Source organism: Durio zibethinus, chromosome 16, assembly GCF_047325235.1.
Source record: "Durio zibethinus cultivar Kanyao isolate XHJ-2024 chromosome 16, ASM4732523v1, whole genome shotgun sequence".
NCBI lineage: Eukaryota > Viridiplantae > Streptophyta > Magnoliopsida > Malvales > Malvaceae > Durio > Durio zibethinus.
The window spans coordinates 21,313,830-21,338,333 of NC_143177.1; the positions used below are offsets into that span (position 1 = coordinate 21,313,830).

Sequence of the window (24,504 nt, forward strand, 5' to 3'; positions counted from 1 at the left end):
TTTATTTACATTGACCATGTTAGTTATCCACTAAGAATAACAAACCTCTCTATTGAAACATGCTTGTAATAGCTTGCTGACCTCTTCTTCAATAACTTTTTACCTCTTTGGTGCAAAGATCATTTTATTTGTCGAACTGGTTTTATGTTTGGGTTAGTATGTAGTATATAGACCATCACCTTAAGGTTAATCCCCAGCATGTTAGATAATGTCCATGTAAATAAGTTGGAATTACTCATTAAGAGCTAAATTAACTGTTCTTTATGGTTAATTTAACCTTAATTTGCATGTATTTTTTTAGATTATTCTTTCAAAATAGTATAGACACAAGGTCTTTTGCTGGTTTAAGTCGATTTTCATCTATCTTAGGTCTTTGATTTTTTTTACCTGTTTAATTAGGTCAAAACTATTTCTTGCAAGGATAGATCTTGACGTGATAGTTAGTTTGTTGTTAATGAGATGATAAGTAGTGAAAATGTAAAAATGTAGAGCTAAACAAAAAATTTATTTTTTCATTTCATTTTTTTTACTGGCTTAATAACTCGATCCTGTTGATATATGTGTGCCAACTTAAGAGCTTGATCTTTATAGAATCTATTCAAAAATTACCAAAATCTAATTTGCACAAGTATGGAGCTTAAAGGCCTCGAGATGCTTAAGAGTATGCTTCTTTCAAGTTGGTTTATGTTGCTATTATCGCTATTGCTTACCCTTATTTTCTTGTTTTTTCTCATTTTCTTTGACCTTCACCCTTGTAGCTTTATTTTCCACTTCCTCTAGCTTAGCCAAGCTCTTAGTCTGCTTCTTAATCATTCTTTTCATTATCATGACATAGCATTACTACGCTGTGGACTAATCTCCTTTCACTTCTCTGACCCTGTGAGGTGTTGAAAATTTTATTTTTAAGTGAGGAGCGAAGCTTATAAGCCGTATAACAGATTGACTAGATTGGTCATATTATATACTGATGGAACATCCATGACCATAAACTCTATAATCGAAGTGGCCATATTTAGTTCTATTTCTAAGAAGATCGAAAGCTTAATAGTCCTATTGACCAACACCTGCTTTTACTAAATCCGATCAATGTAACGGTAATTGGATGTAGTTGGTCTTTCTTGATGCTCATCTTTTCATAGTGGTGTAGTACAGGACGTGGGTCGAACTTCTGTTATCAAACAAGATCATTCTGACCATATAATTGTATACTACAACTATAATTAATAAAACATCATCATGGAAATGTTGGATTCCCTTTAGGTCTTCCATATTGAAATAAATCGATTTATCATTTCAGTCTTTTTCTTTCTTAACGGACGAGCCAACTGTCATAACCAAACCCTAATCAAATTTTTTTTTTTACCAAAGAAGAGCTTCCCCTAGTGATTACATTGATGATGCCTACAATAGGTTGGTTATCCACAGCTCGACCTTTTTTTTATTATTATTCCTCTAATTTTGGCTACACATGTTACTTCTTTTTTGTGGTCTAGGTTTCTTGTTGCCCTTTCTCTCTGGCCTCCCCTTTCTGTAATTTGTTCTACGCTGACCTTGTTTAACTCGGTATACAAATCTACTCAACTAACCTCTTCTAATTAAACTTTTTATCTCTTTTTTTAGGTTGACATAATCTTTTGTGTTGTGATTGATGTTTTTATGGAATGCACATCTCCTGGTTGAGTTTCTCTTGGTGTTTTGCCTTAGTAGCTTTAGCCATTTGATCTCTCGATTCTTTCAATTTGCATTAAAATCTTCTTTCAAGAGTATTTAATGCAATGTAGTTCCTTTCTCTACTTAAGCTCTTAGGCCTATATCCTTTCCCTCTTAGTGAAAAATCATAGAAATTCTAACTTTTGTTTCATCGAGGAAAAGAGATGAGCCTTTCTCATTTCGAACATCGAGGAGAAAGGATGAGCTTTTTTCACTTTTATTATTTTTCATGGTAACTTTGACATTTATGTACTTTTCACCCACAAGTAGGATGTCAGTTAGCGTTTTTGGTTGCTTTAGGGATAATGTGAGCTTAGGATGGTACTTTCTGTCACTGAGTCTATTTGTCATAATAACTACAGCGATCGTTTGCTCTAGATCCTTTACTTGTAGAGCCTGCACATTAAAATGCATGATGTAATCTTTTAAAGACTCATTTTTACCTTGATGAATTGATATCATGCTTAAAGTAGTTTTCTTAATTTTTTTACTGCTAACAAAACGTAAAAAAAAAAAAAAAATGGCTAAACTCTTTGAACATTGTGATTGAAAGTTGGCTTCTTAAATCTCTTTAAGGGCATGGTTCTATCGATTTCTTTAATAAATGGTGAGGTCCCCAAGAATTTTAGTTTGCCCTCAAAGGCCATAGCTTTTCCTTTTCATGGCCTGCATCCTGGCCTTCAAGTTTTTATTCGGTTGGGGTTCTAGGTTGGTATATTTGATTTTTGGTTTGTGGCATGAGTTAGTTGTAGCTAGGATAGTGGTAAATGGTCAGGGTGGTGTGTTCTTATTCTCTGAAGGCCAAAGAGGCCTCAACTTCTTCATAACTCATTGTCTTTTTATAGGTTGTCGACCAGAGGTGACTAGATTAGGTACTTTTGAAGCTTAAGGTGGAGTTACAATTTTTAACATTTGTTTGAGGGCTTGTATCTACTATGTTAAAGCTTAGAATTGTTTCATGGTCATACCAACCTGTTGTAGATTAAATCAATCCGTGTGCTAGCTGTTATAGGTTTTGGTTCCTATTGGACAACTATCTTTCCTTCCTCATTGGCTTTTTTCCTAGGCAGCATGGTTTTCGACTCGACTAATAAAGAGAAAACCCCTTATTTAGGGCACCAAATGTTTGTTCTGAGCTCTAAGTTAAAAGGTCAAATCCTGAAAACACAGGAAAGAAAAAAAAATGGTTAAGGGCAAAGGTAAGTGGTGTCTCCTGTGTTTGCACAAAAGCAAAATGTGAAGGGTCTGGAGGCTGAAGAGGCTTCTACTTCTTCATAGCTCGATTGTTTTTCTACAAGCTATCAACTAGGGGTGACTAGATTGAGTACTTTTGAAACATAAGGTGGAGTTATTATTTATAACATTTGTTTGAGGGCATGTATTTGCTCTATCAAAGCTTGGAATTATTCCATGGTTAAACCAGCCTGTTATAAGACAGGTCGATCTATGTGCTAGCTATTATGGGTTTCGGTTCCAATTGGAACAGCTGTCTCTCCTTCTTCATTGGCTCTTTTCCTAGATGGTACAATTTTTTTACTTGGCTAATGAAGAGAAAACCCTCTATTTAGGGTGCCAAATATTTGTGCCGAGCTCTAAGCTGAAGAGCCAAATCCTAAAATCATAAAAAAGAAAAGAAAGTGATTAAAGAAAAGGTAGGTGGTGACTCCTACGTTTGCACTTCAACACTCAAGTCAAAGATCGGTACAAAAAAAGTCAAAAAGCAAATGCCCTTTAAACTTAAAATTGCCTCGAACAATAGGAATTTGCAAAGCTATCAAGTTTCCTACAACTTGTTAATCGAAACCTTTCATAGTGGCAGAAGGAAGTTGTTGCTATCAATAATGCTGATTAAGTTCTCCAAAAAAGGTGATTATGCGAAACTGTTATGAACTTCAAACGAGTGGATCATTGACCAAGGTCCATAATTGCATTATTATTGCAAATAGAAAATGAACCATGTTTCAATTTGCTTTGTTTGTAACTTTGTGTTTCTTTTCATGCTTAGCCTTTATTTTCTTGAAGGATAAGGAAAAGAAAACAGAGAAGGAAAAGAAAATGAAAATGGTGGAATAAAAGGAAGATGATTATAGGCCTTCATAAGATGTAGTAATCAAAGTCACGCAAATCCTTGACTGTAAATAAATCAAGTTTTTTTGGAGTTGTTCAAACTTGATTCAATGGATATTCAAACTTAATTAATTTATTATTTAACTAAACTCAAGCTCGAACTACTTCAATAATTAATCAAACTAGGTTCAAATATTTTAATATCGACTCAAAAAAAAAAAACCCTCATTAAGTTTTTTATTTTTAATATGTTTAATATGTATAAAAAGTAAATAACGAAATATAATGTTTAATGTTCGTATTTATAATTTTACTGAATTTATTTAACCGAACTCAAGTTACGTAAATAAATTACAAATCAAACTCAAGCATAACAAAATAAAGCTTAATCAATACCTATACATGCTTCCAATATTTAGTCTTCGAATTAAGCCAAACTTGAGCATGAGAATGAATCAATTGCACTCTGGTGGATTACATCCTAATTCTCCCCCCTCAGATAAAAGTTTATCATATGGAGTTCTAATACTCTTAACTAACATGGCCAAACAAAGCAACTGCAATTACAAAAAATTTCAGCAATTATGGAATTGCCATCCCTTAAAGCATTTAGATCATATTTGATATATAAAATTATGATAAGATAATATTATAAATTAAATTATATAATATTATTTTGTGTTTGATGTATACAAGAATTATGATATGATTATTTATTTATTTGTCAAAATTATCCTTCTTCAAAATTTATATAATTTAATTTATATTTTTAAAGATATAATTGAACATATAAATTTAATCTTATAATTTGAAAATAATCCTCTCCACTTTGAAAGATTAAATAATCTTATATTAAGAGGATATTAATCTTCCTTGCAATCTTTATCTCTTTCCTCATATATAAATCAAACATGATATAAGATTATTATCATTATATCCTATTAATAATCATATACATCAAACATGACCTTAAGAAAAATATTTTTATGATATATCCTACTTATAGATACACTTGAAAATTTTAAATATAACACGAAAACGATATAAAAAAATCAAAACAACATAATTTAAGATTTTAACAAAAACCATATATGAATTTAGCAAAAATAAAAAATATATATTGTGTTTGATATATCAATACAAATTATAACACGATAATTTTTATATTTATACATATTTAATATAAAATAAATACGATACGAATATACAAATTGTCAAATGTACTTAACTTGCATGTGACGTAAATTGGTATGAGATAGCAATATCAAAAACTCTTTCTTCCAAAATACAACGTAACGTATAGATAGAAAAAAAATAGCATAATATAATATATCATCTATTCATATGCATATTTCTAGAAAGGCATCCATATTGTATTGTACATCATGAATCAAAACCCTAACATTTAATACACTGTACAATAACTTTATACCGTGAGAATTGCAAAGTAAATATGGATGGTAACATCCACTGCATAGAGATAAAAAAGACAACAGAAGCATGTGCAAATTTTTAGCAACTTAGAGCAAAATTGCTTTATCTTTTTACACTCTTCTGAGCGCATGGAAGGGATTTTCGTGCACTTCGAGAAGATAAAAACTCTTCCTCTAGTTATAGGCAATAGCCTTTATGGTTAAATCCAGTTACCATATACATAGATGATAATTTTAGTGACCGTAAAATAAAAAACAACGCTAATAGAGACACAAAAAAACAACAACACGGCTTCTTTCAGAGACAGAAAATGTACATTACTTCTTCAGAAGCTTCTGAGAGAAAATCCTCTTGGAATATGGGCTGTTGCGCGAAATTGCTCTATGGGACTCAATTGCCTCAACAAGTGAATTGTGCAGAGGTCCCTAACATAGAACAAAAGAATCAGAATACCAATAAAGAGACTAAAAGAAGTCAACAACAATAATAAATTTTCTGATATAAATATGCATCAATCTTAATTTAGTAATGTGCATGCGAAGAGGATTTTGAACCAAACAATTTGATCCTAAAGTGAGATCTTTAAGTTTGCCTTCTAGTGGGAGCGTAACTTTCAACCAGATCCATCACAGCAATCATTTTATGTGATTCCTAATGCTATCACCTTTATGGACAGGTACTCTCAACCATAAAACATGTGTGGTTCGTTTTGTAACCCATGACTCCCAGATTGAGGTATATAAAAGATACGACGAAAAATATGCATATTTTTTGAGCCATAGAAACGTTGATTGAGGGATTGGGGGTTTCATAAATAATAGAAAAATAATTGATTCTTGAACCTCAGACACACGGAGAGCTGTTTGCACAACATAGTTTGCATGTGGATCTTGCAGCAACTGTTCAAAGTGAGTTGCAGAGAGCAATTCATGAATGATTCTTGATTGGTTCTCATCATTTAATACCACAAGACATTTTTCGACCACATGACTGCTGAACTTCTGTGATGAGAGGTGCACATAGTTCCCTTCAAATTGAGAAATCAAAGTTGAAATGGCAGATGGGATTTTTAACTCCAAGATAAACTGAACAACATAATTTCTGCAAAATGAAAAACAGAAATCTGCAGTGAAAAGAATGTGGAAAGAAAAAAGCATGAAAGGAAAGGTACCTATCACAAACTTGGGGCAGCACTCATTTCAACAATTTCCACAAAATACAAAGCTCTCACAATTACATATACTACTTTCCCTTCAAATGAACAAATCGGCAAGACTTCATTTTGCCACATTTTTCTAATTTCCAGAGATAAAATATGGCGATTTTTTTTTTTTTTAAAGATATAATCTAGTAGAAAAACAAACTATTTGGGCACAGGTGACCTAAAAGAACAAATTTCTAGAGCTGTAGAAAGAAGTGGCTCATTAAACACTAAGGATCTTCTGGCTTCCCAGCAAGATCATGTATATAAGAGGCCTCATGTAAAGCAAACAACAACATGGAGCTTTCATGTAAGAATCGATAACAAGTCCTAAAGACCTGTCAACTCAACCTGATCAACATTAAGGACATACTGAGGACAAACAGTTGTTTTCCAACAACAATACGAGCACTAACCAATATGATGATTGCCAACAGTTATTCAGCATGCTTCATGCTTGAATTTTTAATAAAGTAATGAGAGTCCATGACACAAAACAAGCCATTAATTCACTTTTTGATACAAAGCTTTGCCATCACCAAAGTCTAGTATCACAAAAGGGGCCAAATAGAGAAGGCATAGTTATCGGAACCGGATCGAACCGCTAGTCCAAACAGGTGAACAGGTAAACCGATGCTGAAACTGGTCCGATTCTATAATTAAACCAGTTTTACAATTAAATTGCTTTAAACTGTTGTGAATTGGCAGTTTATATAATAAATCAGTAAATCGGACCTTTTTTTTTTAACCAAACTGGTTCAATAACAAATAATTAAGTTTCGGTAAAATATGAAAAAAACCCTTCAAATATTCAAAATAATTTAATTAAACCCTTGTACTACTATTCATCTAAATAAATCCAGCAAGTTGTTATTTTCTACTATCGATGCCCTTGCATCCTTATAGTAATGATATGTTGGCATATGTTAAAACAGGTGGATAATGATATTGTAAAAAAACTTATACATATATAAAAATAAGCAATTTTAAAAAAAAGATGATTTAAAAAAAAATTTTATTAATTGATACCATAATTAAAATTAATTATAAAATTAATAAAAAAATAAAATGTTAATAAAAATGATTAATTATTTAATAATGATCGAAAATAATTAATAAAAGAAAATGTATATATGTAAAATTAATTAAAAAATCTACATGCATGTAAAAAATATAAAAAAGAATTTAATTTCTTTTTTACTAATTTTCATATAAATATAAATATTTCCTTTTTATTAATTTTATGTATAAATATTTCTTTTTTATTACATAAAGATTAATTATTATATTTTAATAAATATAAATAATAATCATTTATTACTTATTATTTATTATATTTATTAAAATATAAATATTATTTCTAACTACTAACATATAAAATATGATTTTAATAAAATGTTATGTCATTTCTAACTAGTAATTAATTGTCCTATGAATTTTATATGTTAAAATTTATAGTTTATGATATTCCTTAAAATTTATAGTTTTATGGTTGAATTATTAAATTATAACTTTAGTTAAAGGTTTAAATTTTGAATTTTTAAAATATTTATATTTTTTATAATATTTTTTATTGACCAATAATTGACCCATTGACTCGGTAGTTGAACCATTGACCCGATGACCCAAAACCTTGAATGGTTTAATGTCTGGTCCGGTTCTGAAAACTATGAGAGAAGGTCAAATACCATCCAATGTGCCAAGAAGATTTTATGCTTACCACACCTTTTGCATTTCCAGCCAACCAGAAAGTTTGGCTGCTCGGCAAACCAGAAATTCTTAATGCATACACAACTATATATCAAGATTATTTAAGTTAAGTTTTTCTTTTTATTTTTCCTAGAAATATGCAAGCAGAGAACTAAGCCATTGGTAGTCATAGGCTTAAATCACATTTCCCCTAAAACAAAAGCCTTTTTTTTTTTAGTGATGATTGATAATTATAAACTAATATCATATTGATACTAACCCATATGCATCCTGCGAAAGTAGAAGCCCGTTGGTGGATATTTCTTCTACCAATTTTTCTTGATATTCCCCAGTTGAATGGCTAATGCATCGTTGCAAAACACAACAGCCATGTTGATGAGTTGCAATATCAACACAATACTTTGCAGCAGCAACAAAAATAAACTGTCCAAATGGTTGGAAAAAGGAAACTTGTCAATATCTGCTGCTAAGGAAAGTAATGACTCGAGAAAAAAGCTGAATAAACAAAATTCAATAAGAACACATGCAGCATTATCTTAACTTAATTTTAAACAAAATCACCAAGTTACACAAAATGCCACCCTAATAAATCACTTAGTATGTTATCAACTGCAATATCTGCAAAATAACAAATAATAGACAGAGCATTGTATATTGGCTGCAAAAAATGTCGATAAACACTCCATTATTTTGCATCAAGTTTACATTACTTTTCACAGTTTCAAAGAAACTAGAGGCCATTGTAGGGCTGAATTAGTTTTTCTGCTCAATTGAACTTAAGACATCTAATCCTTTTCAAAAAGAAAAAAAAAAAGCATACTCCGATATGATCAAGGACTCATCATGTTCAGACTACAGACACCAGTTGATGGTTAACCGAAGAATCCTACATCCACTGCAGCATACACATTTTCAATTATTCCAGAAGAACTAGGAAAAGTTACAATAATCCATGCGCATTCCAATCTAAAGACTTATAAGAAATATAAGTTAATCAAGCTATATAAGTAAAGATTAAAAGTAGTTCTTTTTGGTTGTAAAGTTTCAATATGCCCACCACCATGAACAGCTCATATAACTTGCAGCTACGAAGCACACACAATGTGATGGGTTGCCTCTGAGAAGAAGCAAAAGGATGTTCTTAGTTTCTGTCAAGCTAAGGCTCAATCTGGTTGTGATTAAATGCTACCATGTACGACTTTTACTCATGTAGACCCCCAAAAAAGAAAACATACTCCGTAACTTATACAAGATGTAACACTTTATGCATTAATGAAAAAAATAGAATGGCACAGAAAAGAGTCCTGTTATTAACGCCCAGCAATCTAGAAGATGGAAGGCTTACCTTGTTATCTTCACTGCTAAGACATTGCAAGCAACGCTGTACAACATGATTCCCATTCAGGTCCTTGATGAGAGATAGAAACCCAGGCTCAAGGGCAGATATAACGAGTGAAATTTGCTGCCTTGTTTTGAGAGTCTCAATTAACTTTTGAACTACACGAGTGCTGAAAGAAGGAAAAACAATGTTAGAAATAGAACCAGCAGATATGAAAATATATAATGCAGTTTGTCTGACATACCCATGAGTGTTTAGAGATATTCTGACAAGCTGCCCTGGTTCCTCAGTAACCATTAACAGAATCTGCATTCTCTGTTCTTCATCACACACTTCCAATAACTTCTGCATGAGGTAATTCCCAAAAGGGTTCATCATAAGCTCAACTACATGATCACTGATCTCCTTAAATATTGTTTGCACATCCTGTTGGGTACCCTCATCAAATAGCCGCTGTAAGAACCTACATCCATGTTGATCTTTTGCTAGTAAGTATATGTATCCACGAGCTTCTGCCAAAGAGTCATACTTAGGTGGCAAAGAGAATGGGCCATATAACTTGGCATTATTAGCATTTCCACAAGCTGCTGCAATTTGAGACCAACCATCGAGCCGTGACCTTCTTTCTAGACGCTTACTCGCACCAATCTCCTGCGGAGAACCCTTGTTCTGCCCCCTTGAACAATCAAGCCCATTATTGATCACATAATTTAAACCGTCTCCCTGAATAATGAAACTATCCTCATTAGTAAAAGCCTCAAGACCCCCATGTGGGATTCTGACATTTGAATGTGCTCTAGCCATCCCATTGGATAGTGGCAACCCATGATGTAACAGATTTTCAACACTTAAATGGGGGGTTGCTTGAATCAACCTCGGAGAACCATGAAAATTCAGCGCACCCCTTTCTTCATTCCAACTAGGACCATTTCGTTGTCCATAGATTAAAGCATCATTCACTGAAAGCTTACTCAAGGAAGTGCTTAAATTCAATACAGAATTTCGTCTCTGGAGATAATTAAATGCTTGCTCCTTTTTCTTCCAACAATTCATTCCCTGCGGAGAAATCAAAGCATCCGGGCAACCAGGATAAATTTGGGACCCTAATAAATTACTCATCCTATATTCCTGTCGGGACAATCCAGAAAACGCCATGTTCGTCCCACCATTAAAACTCAATGGAACACTCATTGGAACAGGGGACTGAATTCCCACAAAATCAGAAAACCCCTTCCTCTGTTTGTCACAAGCCCCATGCTTCTCAACATTGATTTGGTCATTACGTTGAATCTCATCGGATTCGAGTGAAAAATCTCTAAAACTAGAAGCAACATTCTCTTGATCGTTACTAATATACATTTTACTAAGATTTCCCCAAAGATCCAGTTCACCAATCAAGCCGTCACTACTGGCCTTTTTCCTAATAGCTGAATCCATGAGTAGTCCATTAGGCAAGTATGGCTTAAGGTCTTCTAGTGGAGGTGGGGTGGGTGATCCATTCTCAGATAAAGACTGCCCATTGTTAGAAAACAGACTTGAGGAAGAACCATCAGACTGTAAAGAGAAACCGCTTACAGGGGAAGCACATGTATGCCTATAGTAATAACTTGATGGGTCATAATCATAAAAAAGACCACACATGCCATGAAATGACCCATTTACATGATTGTTATCATGTTGTTGATGCAGATGATGATGAGGATGATGATGATTATCTGATGTTGCATGAGGGATCTCATCTAACAATATTTCTAGCTCCTCATCATCCTTCATGTTTGCTCTATTCTTCTTCTTCCCAATCTCAGCGGTTGCTTCCAAATCAAGAAAAACAAGACAAAAATTAAAAAAAAAAAAAAAAGAAAAAAACACACGCACACACACACAAACAACCAACCAAACAGAGACCAAAAAACAAAGCAACACAAGAAACAATCAAAATACCAACATCAGTTAGAAATTGAAAGAAATTTAAATAACAAATTCCCAGAAGAGATTACCACTTTTTATCATCTGGGTTTTGCTCAGATTTTGAAAAAAAAAAAAAAGGAAAAAAGGGTTGGTTTTCTTTGACTGAGGATGGAAACCAAACAGAAAAAAACAATCTTTTTTTCCAAATTGCATTTAATTGATATCAAAATAATTTCATTTTGGGTTTTGGGTTTTTTTTTTTTTTGTGAAGAGTTGGTTAAGCATGCAAAGATTGAAGGGATCAGTTACTTTAAAAACCGTAGAAACATATACATACACTCTCCCTTTGCACGCTCTCACGCCATTAAAGCTGGAAGAACAAACGCTATTTATATTTTGCCCCCACACCTTCAACAAATGAATATAATATCAACATATTAAATAAATAAATTGAAAAAATTTTAATTTACAAAAAATTTATAAAGAAACAAAGAACGGAGAGCAGAGTGACGCACAAGACATTAACACCCTGGGACTGACTGACTCTCTCTCTCGGCCTTCTTCTCAAGCTTTTTTACTTGCGAACCTTTTCACTACTTAAATAAGCAATAAATTATTTATCCTACACTCCTACTCATATGCGTGAAGTACACGCCCTACATAGAATGTGGGACAGACATTGGGACCCACCCCACTGTTGAGCTTCGCATTCGCAATTGAGCATTTGTCTCTTCCAAGAACGGGACTTTTGGACCCCACTCAATGAGGTGGCGCGTGGAGAAAGGAATTATCATTACTATTAATTAATTATTATACTACTAATTATTAATACTAATAAAATATTAAAAATGAATCAATTTAAAAAAAATTTTAGTTTTATTTTTAATTATTAATTTTAATAAATACAAAGACTAGATTAAATTTTTTTATTTTTTTATGATTAAATTTTTTAAAATCAATGATTTAAAAAATATATATATTTTTTTTTTTGTATAACTTGATGCTTACTCTAAAATATTTTACAAGTATGTAATTTATTAGTATTAATTAATTAATTAATTGGCTTTTGAATATTTCTATTTTTTAATTATCTTTCTGTTATCTTGGATTAATTTTTTCTTTTACTAAAAAGATTGTAACAACCCATCTCATTTTTCTCCACTCTTTTCTGATTAGTAGATTTTTATTCTTTTTGAAACAACTAAATTATCCTTTTTTTTTATTTAAATTATCTTTTTGTTGAATTTGAGTATTAATTTAATTGGTTCATTCAATTATTTAAAAATAATAATAATTAATAAATATAAATTTTTAATTTTAATATTCATAACATTTTTATTTCTAAATTTAAATTTTTTATAAAAAAAAATACCCTTTTGTTTGAAAAAAAATATACAGCAACATCTCTCTATTCCTCTTTTTGAGGCTTTTAATTTCTTTTACCTCCTTTTTTTTTTTAAGTTTTTAGATTAGGCAGAATTTAATCAAAACATAACTATCCAATTGAAATGTTTTAATTCATTAATTGTAATTATTTAATCAAGGCTTTCTTGTATCCTTGTCTTTGACTATGTTCAAAACAAGAATTTATAACTTTTTGTTTAATAGCATAAAATTGGGTAGAAAGCAACAAAATTAGGGAAACTTTCATTTTCATGGAAACTTTCAAGATTTTAATGTCTTTAGGACTTTAGTCGTTCAAACTTATTTCCAAGGATCAAATTTGATAGCATCAACTTTTAATATTTGCATCTAAATTGAGAAACAAAACTTTCCTTATTAGTTGCACCAATACTAATGAAATTACATATAAACAGGCAAACTTTCATGATATTTTCCTTTGTTTAAAAGCCAATAAAAGTAACTTTCAGAATTTTCAATCTTATTTTGAATCTTTTGCTTAAATTATGATGTTATGCATGTTTTATAAATACTCTTTGACTTAAATTTTTTCTAGCAATTTTTGTTAATAAGTCGAGAAATGTAATTCAATCTTATTTTGAATGCACAAAAATTTTTTTGAATGTTGTTATGTATGGGTTATTCAATTCCAATTTTTTTTTTAGTTTTGGGTTTTTTTTTTTTTATAAAGTTCTAACTTGAAAATATACTTAATAATATGCATTATGTAAAGGAATCTAAATTTTTAATATGTTTCTCATGCTATTGCAAAAATTGAAAAGTGATGGTGACCTTATTTTAATTTAATTTAAATATTAAATGTAGTATTTGGTACCACCAATGAAAATTCAAGGCAAGTGAATACCCCATTAGCATTGTCCCTTCCTTTGTCCCAAAGAAAGGAAAGGGACATGGAAGGCATTTTAATGTTTGTTAAGGGCAATAAAATGTTTTTCTTAAATAAAAATAAATAGAAAAGAAAAAGCGCATACCCCTTTTACATTCCTTAGCGGGAAAGCGAGTAGACTTTTGGGCCCCACAGACCCAATTCGGTCAATCCTCCGTTAACTTCTATCCAATAAAATTAAGACAAGTGTCCACCATTTCCTGACGGGTATAAACCTGACTGCCATATTCTTGTGCGAAACTTCCTCGATTTTTGGGATCGGAAGCTGTGCTATTCCGCCGCTTCCGCCGCTATGCGCGCGCGGAATCCCGGACCGGTATAATTTTTTATAACGTTCTGAAATTTAAAAAAAATGTAATTATTAAATTTATTAGATGTTAATTTTAAATTATTATATGAATTAATTAAATTAAATTTTAAGATTAGTATAACTTTAATTCTATGCTTGTAAATTTATTTTAGGTAAAAATTAGTTCAATTGATTGATGTATAAATTTTTACTAAAAAATAATATTTAATTTTTTTACTAAATAAAAAATATAAACTATTTTTCTTTTTAATTTTATTCTATAGTTTGACAATAAATTTTTTAAAATTTTAAAAATTAATATTAAAATATTATCACTTAATTATTTAATTACATTAAATTTTATTAATTTTTAAATATATTTAAAAATGAGAGGCGATCTATTTTAACTTATTCGAAAGATGACTTTTCATTAGTTTATAGCTAAAATTGTTAAAAGATACTATGTGCAAACACTTCTCAACAGCCAATCTCAAGTGTCTTTTTTTTTTTTTTTATAGTCATTTATAGTCATGTTTCACTGTTTCCTTTAGAATTTTTTATATATAAAATAAGTTATAATTTGAAAATTAAAAAAAAATTAACTTTTGAAATTTAAAATTTAAATTTATTGAATAATATTTTCAAAACGTATTTATAAAAATCAACAAAACTAAATTTTTATGTCAAAAATTATATAATTTATTAATAAAATGTTAAACTTTTAATTTTAATGACTAAAATTCAAATTTTGTTAATTTAAAAAATGTTAATTTTAGTTTCAAATTAATAGTATTGTTATAGTTATTGAATGAATCAATTCTATCTGCCTTTCTTCACCCAAAAAAGTACGGTGCCCTAGAAACATAGTCTAGTGTTGTCATAACCTGGTTGAACGAGAAAAACAATTTCGTAGAGAACCTAATAACCTTACTTAGTAAAAGAATTTTAGTTCAAAATTCCAATGGTACCCATCCAAAAATATGCAAATCAAGGATATGGGCTTCATCGAGCCCAATTAAAAAAAACAAGAGCCCAAGAAAGGTTAACAATTACCGGAGAGATCGGTTTCAGGTCAATATTAAGTTTTCTTTCACCACACTTTCGATCATTTGAATTTAAATATCAATTTAAATAAAATTAAATTAGTATAAATTTTTCATTATTTTTTTTTAATTCAATTACAATAAATTTTTTATTATAATTAATTTCACCGTCAATTCCAACGAAGCCTAACTTGTCATTTTGTACAAGTGAGAAGGCAAAGGAAGCGAAGAGAGATGGAGAGGGGCCTTGGCAAACATGAATGAGATATAGCTTTAAATCTAGAATCTCTCCAAAAACTACTTCGTCAAGAATGCCGTTTTTGTTGAAGATACCTTTGCCGAAGCCTCTCTTACATCCGAACCATTAAGGTTACTTATTTTCTTTTTCCTTTAATAGAATTCGTTTTCATTGTTTGATCTAAACAAAATTAATTAAAGGCTAAGCAGGCACGCTTGAATTTTAATTTGATGCGCTTGCTGGATTAAGCCTGATCTGGGGTTTGTCTAGCGAGTGTAGGTTCTTGAACAAAGGGTGGAACCGCTGGGAAGAGAGGTAGGTGCTGCAATTACAGCAGCTGTGCATGCTCCTTCAGAGAAACGACAGGCTGAGGCGGCTCAAAAAGGCTGCTGAGTTGCGAGCTCAAGAGGTTACAAAAGAGCTCGAGAACACCACCAGTGTGAATGCCCAATCTCAGCTTTTGTTTCTTGTTTGACCCAGTTTTAGGCTATGGCCAAAGAAAGATTATGTTGATTTTTTTTTTTTTGTTGCATTCTTTGGTTGCTGAAGTATTTGAACTAAACATGGAAGAGTCGCGTGCAAAGCAAGAGGACTTATGCAAGCGTGATAAGGAAATTAATCTCCTTGAAGCTATCATTCAGACAATGGGTGGAAAAAAATTTACGCTCTACCAACGTCCAATGAAAAAACAAACATGTTCTCTGATGCATATCACATTTTTCAATTTTTTTTTTTTTTAGTAACCCAAATCCTTTTAAATGAAACATTGCCATGTAATTTTACTAGGGAAATTACTTTTTTAATGCTTTAATGGGATAAAGGGATGAAGTTTTTGTCACTTCTTTCTCTTTCTGCCATTGATGAATTTACTCTGCGTGAAACCTCACTTTTTCTTTACTTTCAGTTCCAGTTGTTTATTTGTTATTTTACGTAATTGACTAAGTTACATTCAAATCATCGAAGCCCAATGTAAAAACCATTAGACTGAAGAGAATTTGAAACAAAACTTACTTCAAATTCCAAAAAGACAGGTAAAATTATTCTCAGTTAAGTTTGAATAGTTAACGTTGGTCCCAAATTTCATGTTTTGTTGTACATGCTGACTTTCGTTTATCTTTCATTATTTTGTTCTTATTTCGACGTGACCAGGGAGAAAATCATGCTGAGGATAGGAAAGATAAGATTAGTGAACTACTGCAAGATGAAGTCCTGCTTTTCATTCTATCTCTCCTGAGAATTACAGCATTGGAATCATTTCATCCCAAGAAATTTGAACTTCGGTGGTTCAAAGATAATGGACGACAAAGTATCCAAAGTTCTGTAGCATTAACAGGAACAAAGAAATTATAGCTTCAGGGACGCTCAATTTTGTTAATTGACAGCAGCCCGCCAGTGCCATGAATTGAAAATTCAGTTTGACCTGGGTGAAACTTTGAATTGGACTTCACCTACCGAGGCTGGGCTCGTGAACGGTGTTTTCCCTCCCCTACCACCCCCACACAATTGAATAATAACACCGTGAAGAGTTACAGTTACATTCAAGGACTCTTGGTTATCCAAGGTAAACGCTGAAGTTCTTGAACATCGAACTTTACTCTATAGCCTGTACAGCATCCTTGACTGGACCAGCAACTCTCAAACTCTCAATTTGTACTGGATGAAACATCCTGAACTTCATCATATGTGCCACTCCCTTCATTAAATGCATACCTGTATCGGCAGAAGAGATGAACGGATAGGATGCTAAGCATTCATATGTTGCAACATTTATCCAGACAACTTGTAAAACCCAAGCCTTAAAGCTTAAAAAAACCATTCACATGAACATCTTCTGTACAGCCTTTAGAAGTCAGGCTTAATGAGCAAATCCATAAACAGTAGGTCTATCAACTCTATGGCTAGACAAGAAAAATCAAGTATCCACACAAATAAATAATACTCAAAATCTTGAAGCCAAAAAAAAAAAAAAAATCAGTAGACATGTTTTTCCTTATCATTATAGGAAAATCTAGAAAGATGAAAGTGTGATACGTGAATTCTTCATGACTATAACTAGTTATCATAAATAAATTTTCCACAATGGCTGGGGTTCATGCATCTTTCGTTCAGATATTATAATTTTACTTCAGACTAATTAACAGTAATGCACTAAATCTAAGGGGTGCTTGGATCTTTGATTCAGGTCCTCTAAATTTTCTTCAGACTAACAAACAGTAATGTACTAAATCTAATGGCAAAAATAATAATTTCATGAAATGACTGTTCATGTTCAGCTATTATTTTTCCCATGCAAGAAAGTAAATCCACCATTCAATCTCTTGAGGATAGTTCCAACTTAAAGGAAACAGTATGGCTATGCTTAATATCACATTATTCGCATGAGCAAGGAACCACAAGGTTTATTTGGACAAAATTAGAAACTTATTGGCATCCACAATGTAAATTTATCTATGAAACCTGCACTTTTCAAATTGACAGCTAAACCACTGGTCATAACTTAGGACTATAAATGAACTACCCATAGATGCAAATGCAAGTGCTAAAACTCAGAAGCCAAAAAGATAAGGCAGAAACATTACCATTGGCCTCTGATGCTGCTGGGCAATATAGTCTTGCAGAAGGCTCATAATAATATCCCAAAGTGCTACTGTAGTAGTACCTGAACAGAAAGATTACTGAAGTAAGATCAAATAAGAAAAGAAATTCTTAAACGGAAACATATATATCGAAATCACATTTCGAAACTATAGCATATGGAGGCACGGAAGGATCAAAGAGGGGATACCCTGAAGACTAATATGCACATAATCCTTTTGCACATCTCCAGCTGCATATGAAGCAAGCACAAAAATTAAATGAGCAGGTCAAGCAACAAATTTACTCTTACTTCATCCAAAATGCTTTGTAATATTCATAATCTAATGATCAATGACAATACATACTCTCAGAGAAAGTGTTTAGAGCTTCTGAGGATGATTGAATGACTGCATTAAAATTAGGCTCAGATGACTGTTTAAGATTTTCATCATCCACATTATCTGCAGACATATCATAACCATCGGCAGCATTGCTTGAAACTTCTGCAGCAGCTAGATTTGAATTTGAAGTACCCACGGCGGAGTCAGGGAGCACAGAATAAGTTACTCCAGGATTATTTACATCTATTTAGTATGTCACTTCCGAAGTTAGGATCAGAATTGTTCAGCCCAACATTTGCAGATACGCTCTTCCCCCTGGCCAGAGTTAAACTCCTCATACCCCTCTGAATATATATATATATATATATATATATATATATATATATATATATCAAGAGCATAACATAGTTAATGAAAGCAATTCAGAATATACACCTGCCCCTACAAAATTACATGTTGAATACTTAGCATAATGAAAATTTCTTCAGAAACTATCAATAGAAATAAAACAAATTCTAAAACATTGCACCAACCTACCTCACGCTGGAAAACCTCCTGCTTCTCATGGTACACATCTGCAGAATGAAGTTTAAACCAATAAGCATACACTATGGCCAAAGATATTTACCTAAAGCTTCACTTACATTTATAATTGTCACAAGAAGGAGGGGGTAAGTTAAACAAAAGCAGATTAGCCTTATTAGAGATAAAGGGCAAATTGGTGGCCAACAAAGCCATAAATCTTAACTAAGCTAAGACTCAATCTTAGAAAGTATAGATCTACTTATGAAATCCTTTCCATGATAAGTGACCATAGCCATTCGCAAGCACCAGCATTTTAGAAGGTGAAGGTGACATTAAGGCCCTGACGCATTTCAATGCCGCTTCGCCTCAAAGTGTGCAAACACCTTTAAAAAAATTAGAGGTCACATTTTTTTTTTCGTTTTGGTTGGAGAAGGTGGTGGCATTAGCCAGAATATTCAAGGCAACTTCTCAATCCTCGTGAACTAGAAGCACAAGAAACAGGCTTAACTGTAGTCACCATTCTCCATCAACGTCATGGAATCCTCAATTAGCTAGTCAAACACATGCTTTTTCTCAGCTGAAATTTTCTCCTTTCTGTTATTTGAAGCTCCTTTCAACCTTCTCAGAGCTTGCAAACCCTGTCAAGATAAATTAAAATTAGCAGTAAATTGTCCCCTCGTAACCTGTTTAATGACCTCATAGAGAAAACGAATTTAATATCTGAAATGTAAGCTGAAGATGACAAGTGTAAAAACCTCTGTATCTAACATTCTAAAGCAATTGTAACTTTGACCAAATAAAGAAAAAAATATCTAGAAGACATTAATTATTATAAATCCAAATTAGCCTCGAAATTTAGCGATAATGTTTGTACATTGTTGCTCGATATTAGTACTAATTTACTGCTGTTTAAAGGGTTTAACTTTGATTTGTTTTACCGTACTTCTTAACTTGGTTCAGCTTAATTTGTTTTAGCTGTATCAAAACCCAGTTTTTCCCTGTTGATTATTATGTCTAAATGAAGATTTTAATTATTGTTTTCATTTTTTTTTCTTGGGTATCTCTTTGCTGCAAAACAGTTTATATTTTTATTGCTTTTTTAAGGATACTTTTTTGCGCACCTTCTGTTTGTTGATTTGTCTTGCTCATAAAATTGTCATCTGCTTGGTTTTCAGTAGGGAGCAGAGTTCGAACAAAGATACTCTCATCGTAACAGAAAAACCCAGTCCTTAAACGATCTAATTCAACTCTCAAGGCCTAACTGATACAGTTTTTTGAGGTCTACGTTTAGTTTGAGTAGTTTAGATTCAAATTACTCACAATTTTTTTATTGGTTTAAATTTTGCTTCCCTGCCCTTCTTTTTTGGCTGTGGATAGCACATGGAGGATTTTTTTTTTTCTCTCTATATTCATTTTGAGTTTCATTTGGGTAGGTAAAATGAAAGTTGATGATGTCAACAGTCCATCAACTTCAGCTGCAGTTTCCAATGGCCAAACCATGGTGCCGAATATTGACACTCCAATTCAGCCTGTTCAGCCTATCATTCAGCCAGTGTTTCCACCTGCAGTTGTTCCACTTATTTCTCCAATACCTGCATTTCCTACACCCCCGATTGCCCACCCATTGGCACCTCTTCCTGTTCGCCCTCCTGTCCTTAAGCCATCTTTGCCTCAAAATGATGAGCTGAAAACTAGTGATTCAGAATTTGACCATGAGGATGAAGAGCAAACTATTGCTGGTGAATATGAGATCTCAGAAGAGAGTAGATTAGTTAAAGAGTGGCAGGAAAAGGCAATGCAAGACCTTCTGATGAAACGACGTGCTGCTGCACTAGCGGTTCCTACAAATGACATGGCTGTCCGGACTCGACTTCGCCGGCTTCGTGAACCCATAATTCTTTTTGGAGAAAGAGAGATGGAAAGACGGGATAGGCTGCGAATAATTATGGCAAAGCTGGATTCGGAGAGGCAGTTGGAGAAGTTGATGAATGCTCACAACGAGGAAGAAGCTGCAGTTTCTGCTAAGGTGGAGGACATTGAATATCCCTTTTATACTGAGCGTCCAAAACAGAAAGGACTCAGGTTTTCCTCATAATTACCCACTCCATTAAACAAAAAGCTTAGTCTTAATAGATTTGGTTTTTCACTTTGCTTTAACAAAATTATTTATCAGTGGTTAAAAGGACTCAGGTTTTCCAAGCCATAAGTTACTCAAAAATTGCAGTTGTTCAAAATGCTAAATTTGGTCCTTTTAGGGTGCTTATAAGTTATGGCTCTGAAACCACTAAAGATGACAAGAATATAGAATTGTAACTATACTTTTTTTCCTTATGTTTTTCAGCTCTTTGAGTGAAGTTGCTATGTTGCGGTCGATGCCTAGGGTAAGGTTTCTGCCTTAAAGGGCCACACAAGAATGTGCAACTGATGTTACATTTTCTCCCGGGCATGATTATTTAGCAACGGCTTCTGCTGACTGAACTGCAAAGCTTTGGAACACTGATGGATCTCTCCTGAAAACATTTGAGGGTCATTTGGATCACCTTGCATGTATTGCATTCCATCGTTCAGGGAAGTACCTCGTTACCACAAGCTTTGATAAAACATGGAGACTGGGACACAGACATTTGTGTGGAGTTGCTTCTCCAAATAGGTCATAGTAGGAGTGTCTCCGGAATTGCGTTCCCCCAAGATGCATCTTTAGCAGCATCCTGTGGACTTGATGCACTTGCTCGTCTTTGGAATCTTTGCACTGGGAGAAGTATTCTTGCCTTGGAAGGCCATGTCAAGCCGGTAAGACTATATTTATGCAATCTTTTTGTTGGTTCCCAAATGCTGCATGTAGGAGCATATTGTGGTGCATCTCTACTAGTGGCAATACACTAAAATTCCTAATAAATGGTTATAAATTACTGTAAGTTTCACATGGATGCCTTACAGGTTTGAGGTTTTTTATACATGAAAAATGATAGTTTTGGTTGTAGCACTTAAGTCCTCAATGCTTCAAAAGGAAGTCTTTTAGATCTTTCATCTGATTCCATTGGAACTAGGAGGTGAACAGTGCTACAATTTTTGAAATTTTAAGGCTTAGCTATGTAAATATAAACTATTGTGTTGAATTGCATTGCCTTGTTAATTTCTTAAGATAATTGTATTGAAGTTTTTAGGAGCGGAAGAAATCATTTTCTTTTTACCTGAATAGGTATTTGTTAACTAAAGTTCTACGAAACTCTGCCACTCTTTCGGGTTCTTGGTGTTAATTTTTCACCCAATGGCTGTCATTTGGCCACAGGTGGTGAAGATAGTACTTGAGGAAGAAAAAATCCCTGTACATCATACCAGCCCACTCAAATCTTACATCACAAGTGAGGTCTGTGCTTCAAGAGGGATATTAATTAGTCACTGCTTCGTTTGACATGACTGCAAAGGTGCACCCTTTCTGAACACAAGTGCCTTCACATTTAAAGTATATTTTTGTTAATCTATAATCTAATCTTTGTATATGATTTACAGGTTTGGTCTGGCAGAGATTTTAAGCCAGTCAGAAGCTTACCAGGTCAAGAAGCTAAAGTCACTGCTTCAGATATTAGTGAAGGTAAGGTAACTTCATAAACTTTAAATAAGTAAAGCTTTCCTTTCTCTTTCTTTTTTCTCTTCTTAAAATATTTCATGTAGTTTTAGCTTTTGCCATCCTTCCCTTCACCAAAATTTCTAAAATACCATCAGCTAGCATTGATTAAAGCATTTTGATACCTTCTACGTGTTTTGCTATTAATTAGATTTAAGATCCTTTAGGTATAATTCACAGTGGAACTAGTATGACCGTATATTAGCAGTGCTGCACTTGAAGCTCCTTTCAACTCTCCGTTCTTTTATTAACTTTTTGGACTCTCCTTTTTTCTACTATTCATCTGTTCTATAAGGAGTCAGAACCTAGTATAGGAAACAGCACTGGGATGGGAAGGAGGGCAGAGGGGGTTGGAGAATATTAATTTTTCTTGGCTTTCCTTTAAATGAGTCAAATTTCTTAGCTTCGCTTGATGGAAACCTAGTGTTCAAGATACAGCCTCTTTCCCCCTTTGTTGCGTAATCATCGGCCTTAAAAATCTTTGCATCTTTCCACTTTCCTAATCAGGCAAATAGTCAATGTAACTATCCTATTTAAGTACACCGAGCATCATTTTATCATGGCAGGTGGCCCGTTTATCGTGAGTGTCTCTCATGATCGAACGATAAATAGACTGTCGGTAACATTGGATTAAAACAACACTTTGTAACAATAAAATGGAAAACCAAACATAGATTTCTTCGACATTTTGTTGTAACTTTGGGATTACAATTTTCACTATTTTTTTGCTGTAGCGAGTTTTTCTATTTCCTGACTTTTGTACTAATCTTCCTTCACATTAGGGATTAGTTGTCTGACTAAAAATCTGACCGTATCCATTTCTGAATAGCCCAAGCAAATGTTTGGTCCAAATCAGGGTAGCGTTAGTTCCTAAACAACAGGAATCGCCAGCATGCTTGCTTGCATGCATGCATGCAATGGAACGAACCTTGAAACGGAGGCACCTCTTAAGATCTATCAGGAAATCACCATCTCACAGGAAGAATGGTTTATTCAGCCACATTAAGGCAACATGTTCATCTTCAGAAATCTTACGTCTTTCAATTTCTATAGCTAATCACCCCCACCCCCCTTTTTTTTCTCTCCTATTTCTTGCTAAGCTAAAAGCTTGTTGTAATATATAATCTACGAACACAATACGTTTGCCAAAAATAAGCTACATATATTTTCAATGCATGTTAAATCAAATATAAAAACCACCCATCCAATATACATTTTCTATCAGTTTAATATATATTTTTATCAATTTGATACCCACAAAAATAAAATTATCATTTTTTTACCTCCATTCTTATTTTGTCATCCACTTTGATATTTTAGATTAACATGGTTAATTTATTAATGCTATATAAACATCAAATAAAATATTCAAACATGTCAAAAATTCAATCATCGCGAACTAAAAAAGTTACAGAAAATTTTTAAAAAAATTCAAAAAAATTAAAAAAACTGAAATATTGTTAAAAATTATAAGATTAAAAATTTATGAAAATTAAAAAATTCGAAAAAAAAATCTCTACAATTTTTATAAGAAAACAAAAAATTCAAAAAATAAAATTTTAATAAAAATAAATTTTTCTTGAAATTTAAAAAAATTATAAAAACTTATAATAAAAAAATCTAAAATTTTTTGAAAATTTTCAAAAAATCTAAAATCTAAATTTTTTTTAAAAAAACTTCTGAAAAAATAAATATTTTTAAAATTTGAGACATTCTAAAAAATTATAAATATTTTTTTAAAATATTATGAAAATAAAAAATAAAAATTTCTAAAAATGAGTAAAAAAATTAAATTAAAAATCTTATTTTTTGGGATATCAAAATAGTTTTTATATTAAATCCAATACAATTTGATTTGAAGATTCAAACAAAGTCAAACACTAGCATGAAAATGTCGTACAGATGGATTTGGTGCTTTGCATTTCAAGAATTTACCAATAAAGTTTTGGATAAATTCTAATTCCACAAACCTATTTGATGTAATGTGTCAGGAGATTCACCATCATGCGATAAATTAAGGATGAATCATGCTTTGCTGAAACGAAATATTTATAATAACCTCTCACTCAAGTTAAAAACATATCCCTTGAAACGAAGAAACAAACTCAAGACCATGAACTTAATGCAAAATAAGCCAACTAGATATCATGCCTACAAAAGCAATTCAGTAGTCACAACATCGCCAGTTC

General features: G+C 32.5%; 2 protein-coding genes and 1 long non-coding RNA gene across 8 annotated transcripts; 2 read left to right on the plus strand and 1 right to left on the minus strand.

Annotated features, from left to right (window-relative positions):
- Positions 1-5,278: 5,278 nt before the first annotated feature.
- On the minus strand, positions 5,279-11,947 carry LOC111298649 (uncharacterized). Of its 2 annotated transcripts, none has more exons than XM_022893375.2 (7): positions 11,885-11,947; positions 11,707-11,777; positions 9,706-11,272; positions 9,468-9,630; positions 8,382-8,545; positions 6,054-6,312; positions 5,279-5,636 (listed from the first exon to the last, which is right to left on the minus strand). In XM_022893375.2, exons 3-7 carry the CDS (start codon positions 11,232-11,234, stop codon positions 5,529-5,531), a joined length of 2,223 nt encoding a protein of 740 aa, XP_022749110.2. In that variant the 5' UTR covers positions 11,235-11,272; positions 11,707-11,777; positions 11,885-11,947; the 3' UTR covers positions 5,279-5,528. The 2 variants fall into 2 exon arrangements, with proteins under 2 accessions (XP_022749110.2, XP_022749111.2); XM_022893376.2 differs by having other exon boundaries at positions 11,679-11,777; positions 11,885-11,930.
- A 3,238-nt stretch (positions 11,948-15,185) lies between these two features.
- Positions 15,186-16,531, plus strand: LOC111298352 (uncharacterized). Its single transcript, XR_016328681.1, has 3 exons — positions 15,186-15,378; positions 15,527-16,278; positions 16,397-16,531. It is a non-coding gene; the product is annotated as an uncharacterized LOC111298352 (long non-coding RNA).
- Positions 16,532-18,746: 2,215 nt separating this feature from the next.
- Positions 18,747-23,862, plus strand: LOC111284122 (U4/U6 small nuclear ribonucleoprotein PRP4-like protein). 5 transcript variants are annotated; one of them, XM_089745367.1, is made up of 7 exons: positions 18,747-19,150; positions 19,866-19,969; positions 20,124-20,772; positions 21,032-21,480; positions 21,980-22,115; positions 22,201-22,282; positions 23,145-23,381. In XM_089745367.1, exons 3-4 carry the CDS (start codon positions 20,129-20,131, stop codon positions 21,087-21,089), a joined length of 702 nt encoding a protein of 233 aa, XP_089601493.1. In that variant the 5' UTR covers positions 18,747-19,150; positions 19,866-19,969; positions 20,124-20,128; the 3' UTR covers positions 21,090-21,480; positions 21,980-22,115; positions 22,201-22,282; positions 23,145-23,381. The 5 variants fall into 5 exon arrangements, with proteins under 5 accessions (XP_089601493.1, XP_089601494.1, XP_089601491.1 ...); XM_089745368.1 differs by having other exon boundaries at positions 21,890-22,115; positions 22,201-23,862; XM_089745365.1 differs by lacking the exon at positions 18,747-19,150 and having other exon boundaries at positions 19,335-19,969; positions 21,890-22,115.
- Positions 23,863-24,504: the final 642 nt, after the last annotated feature.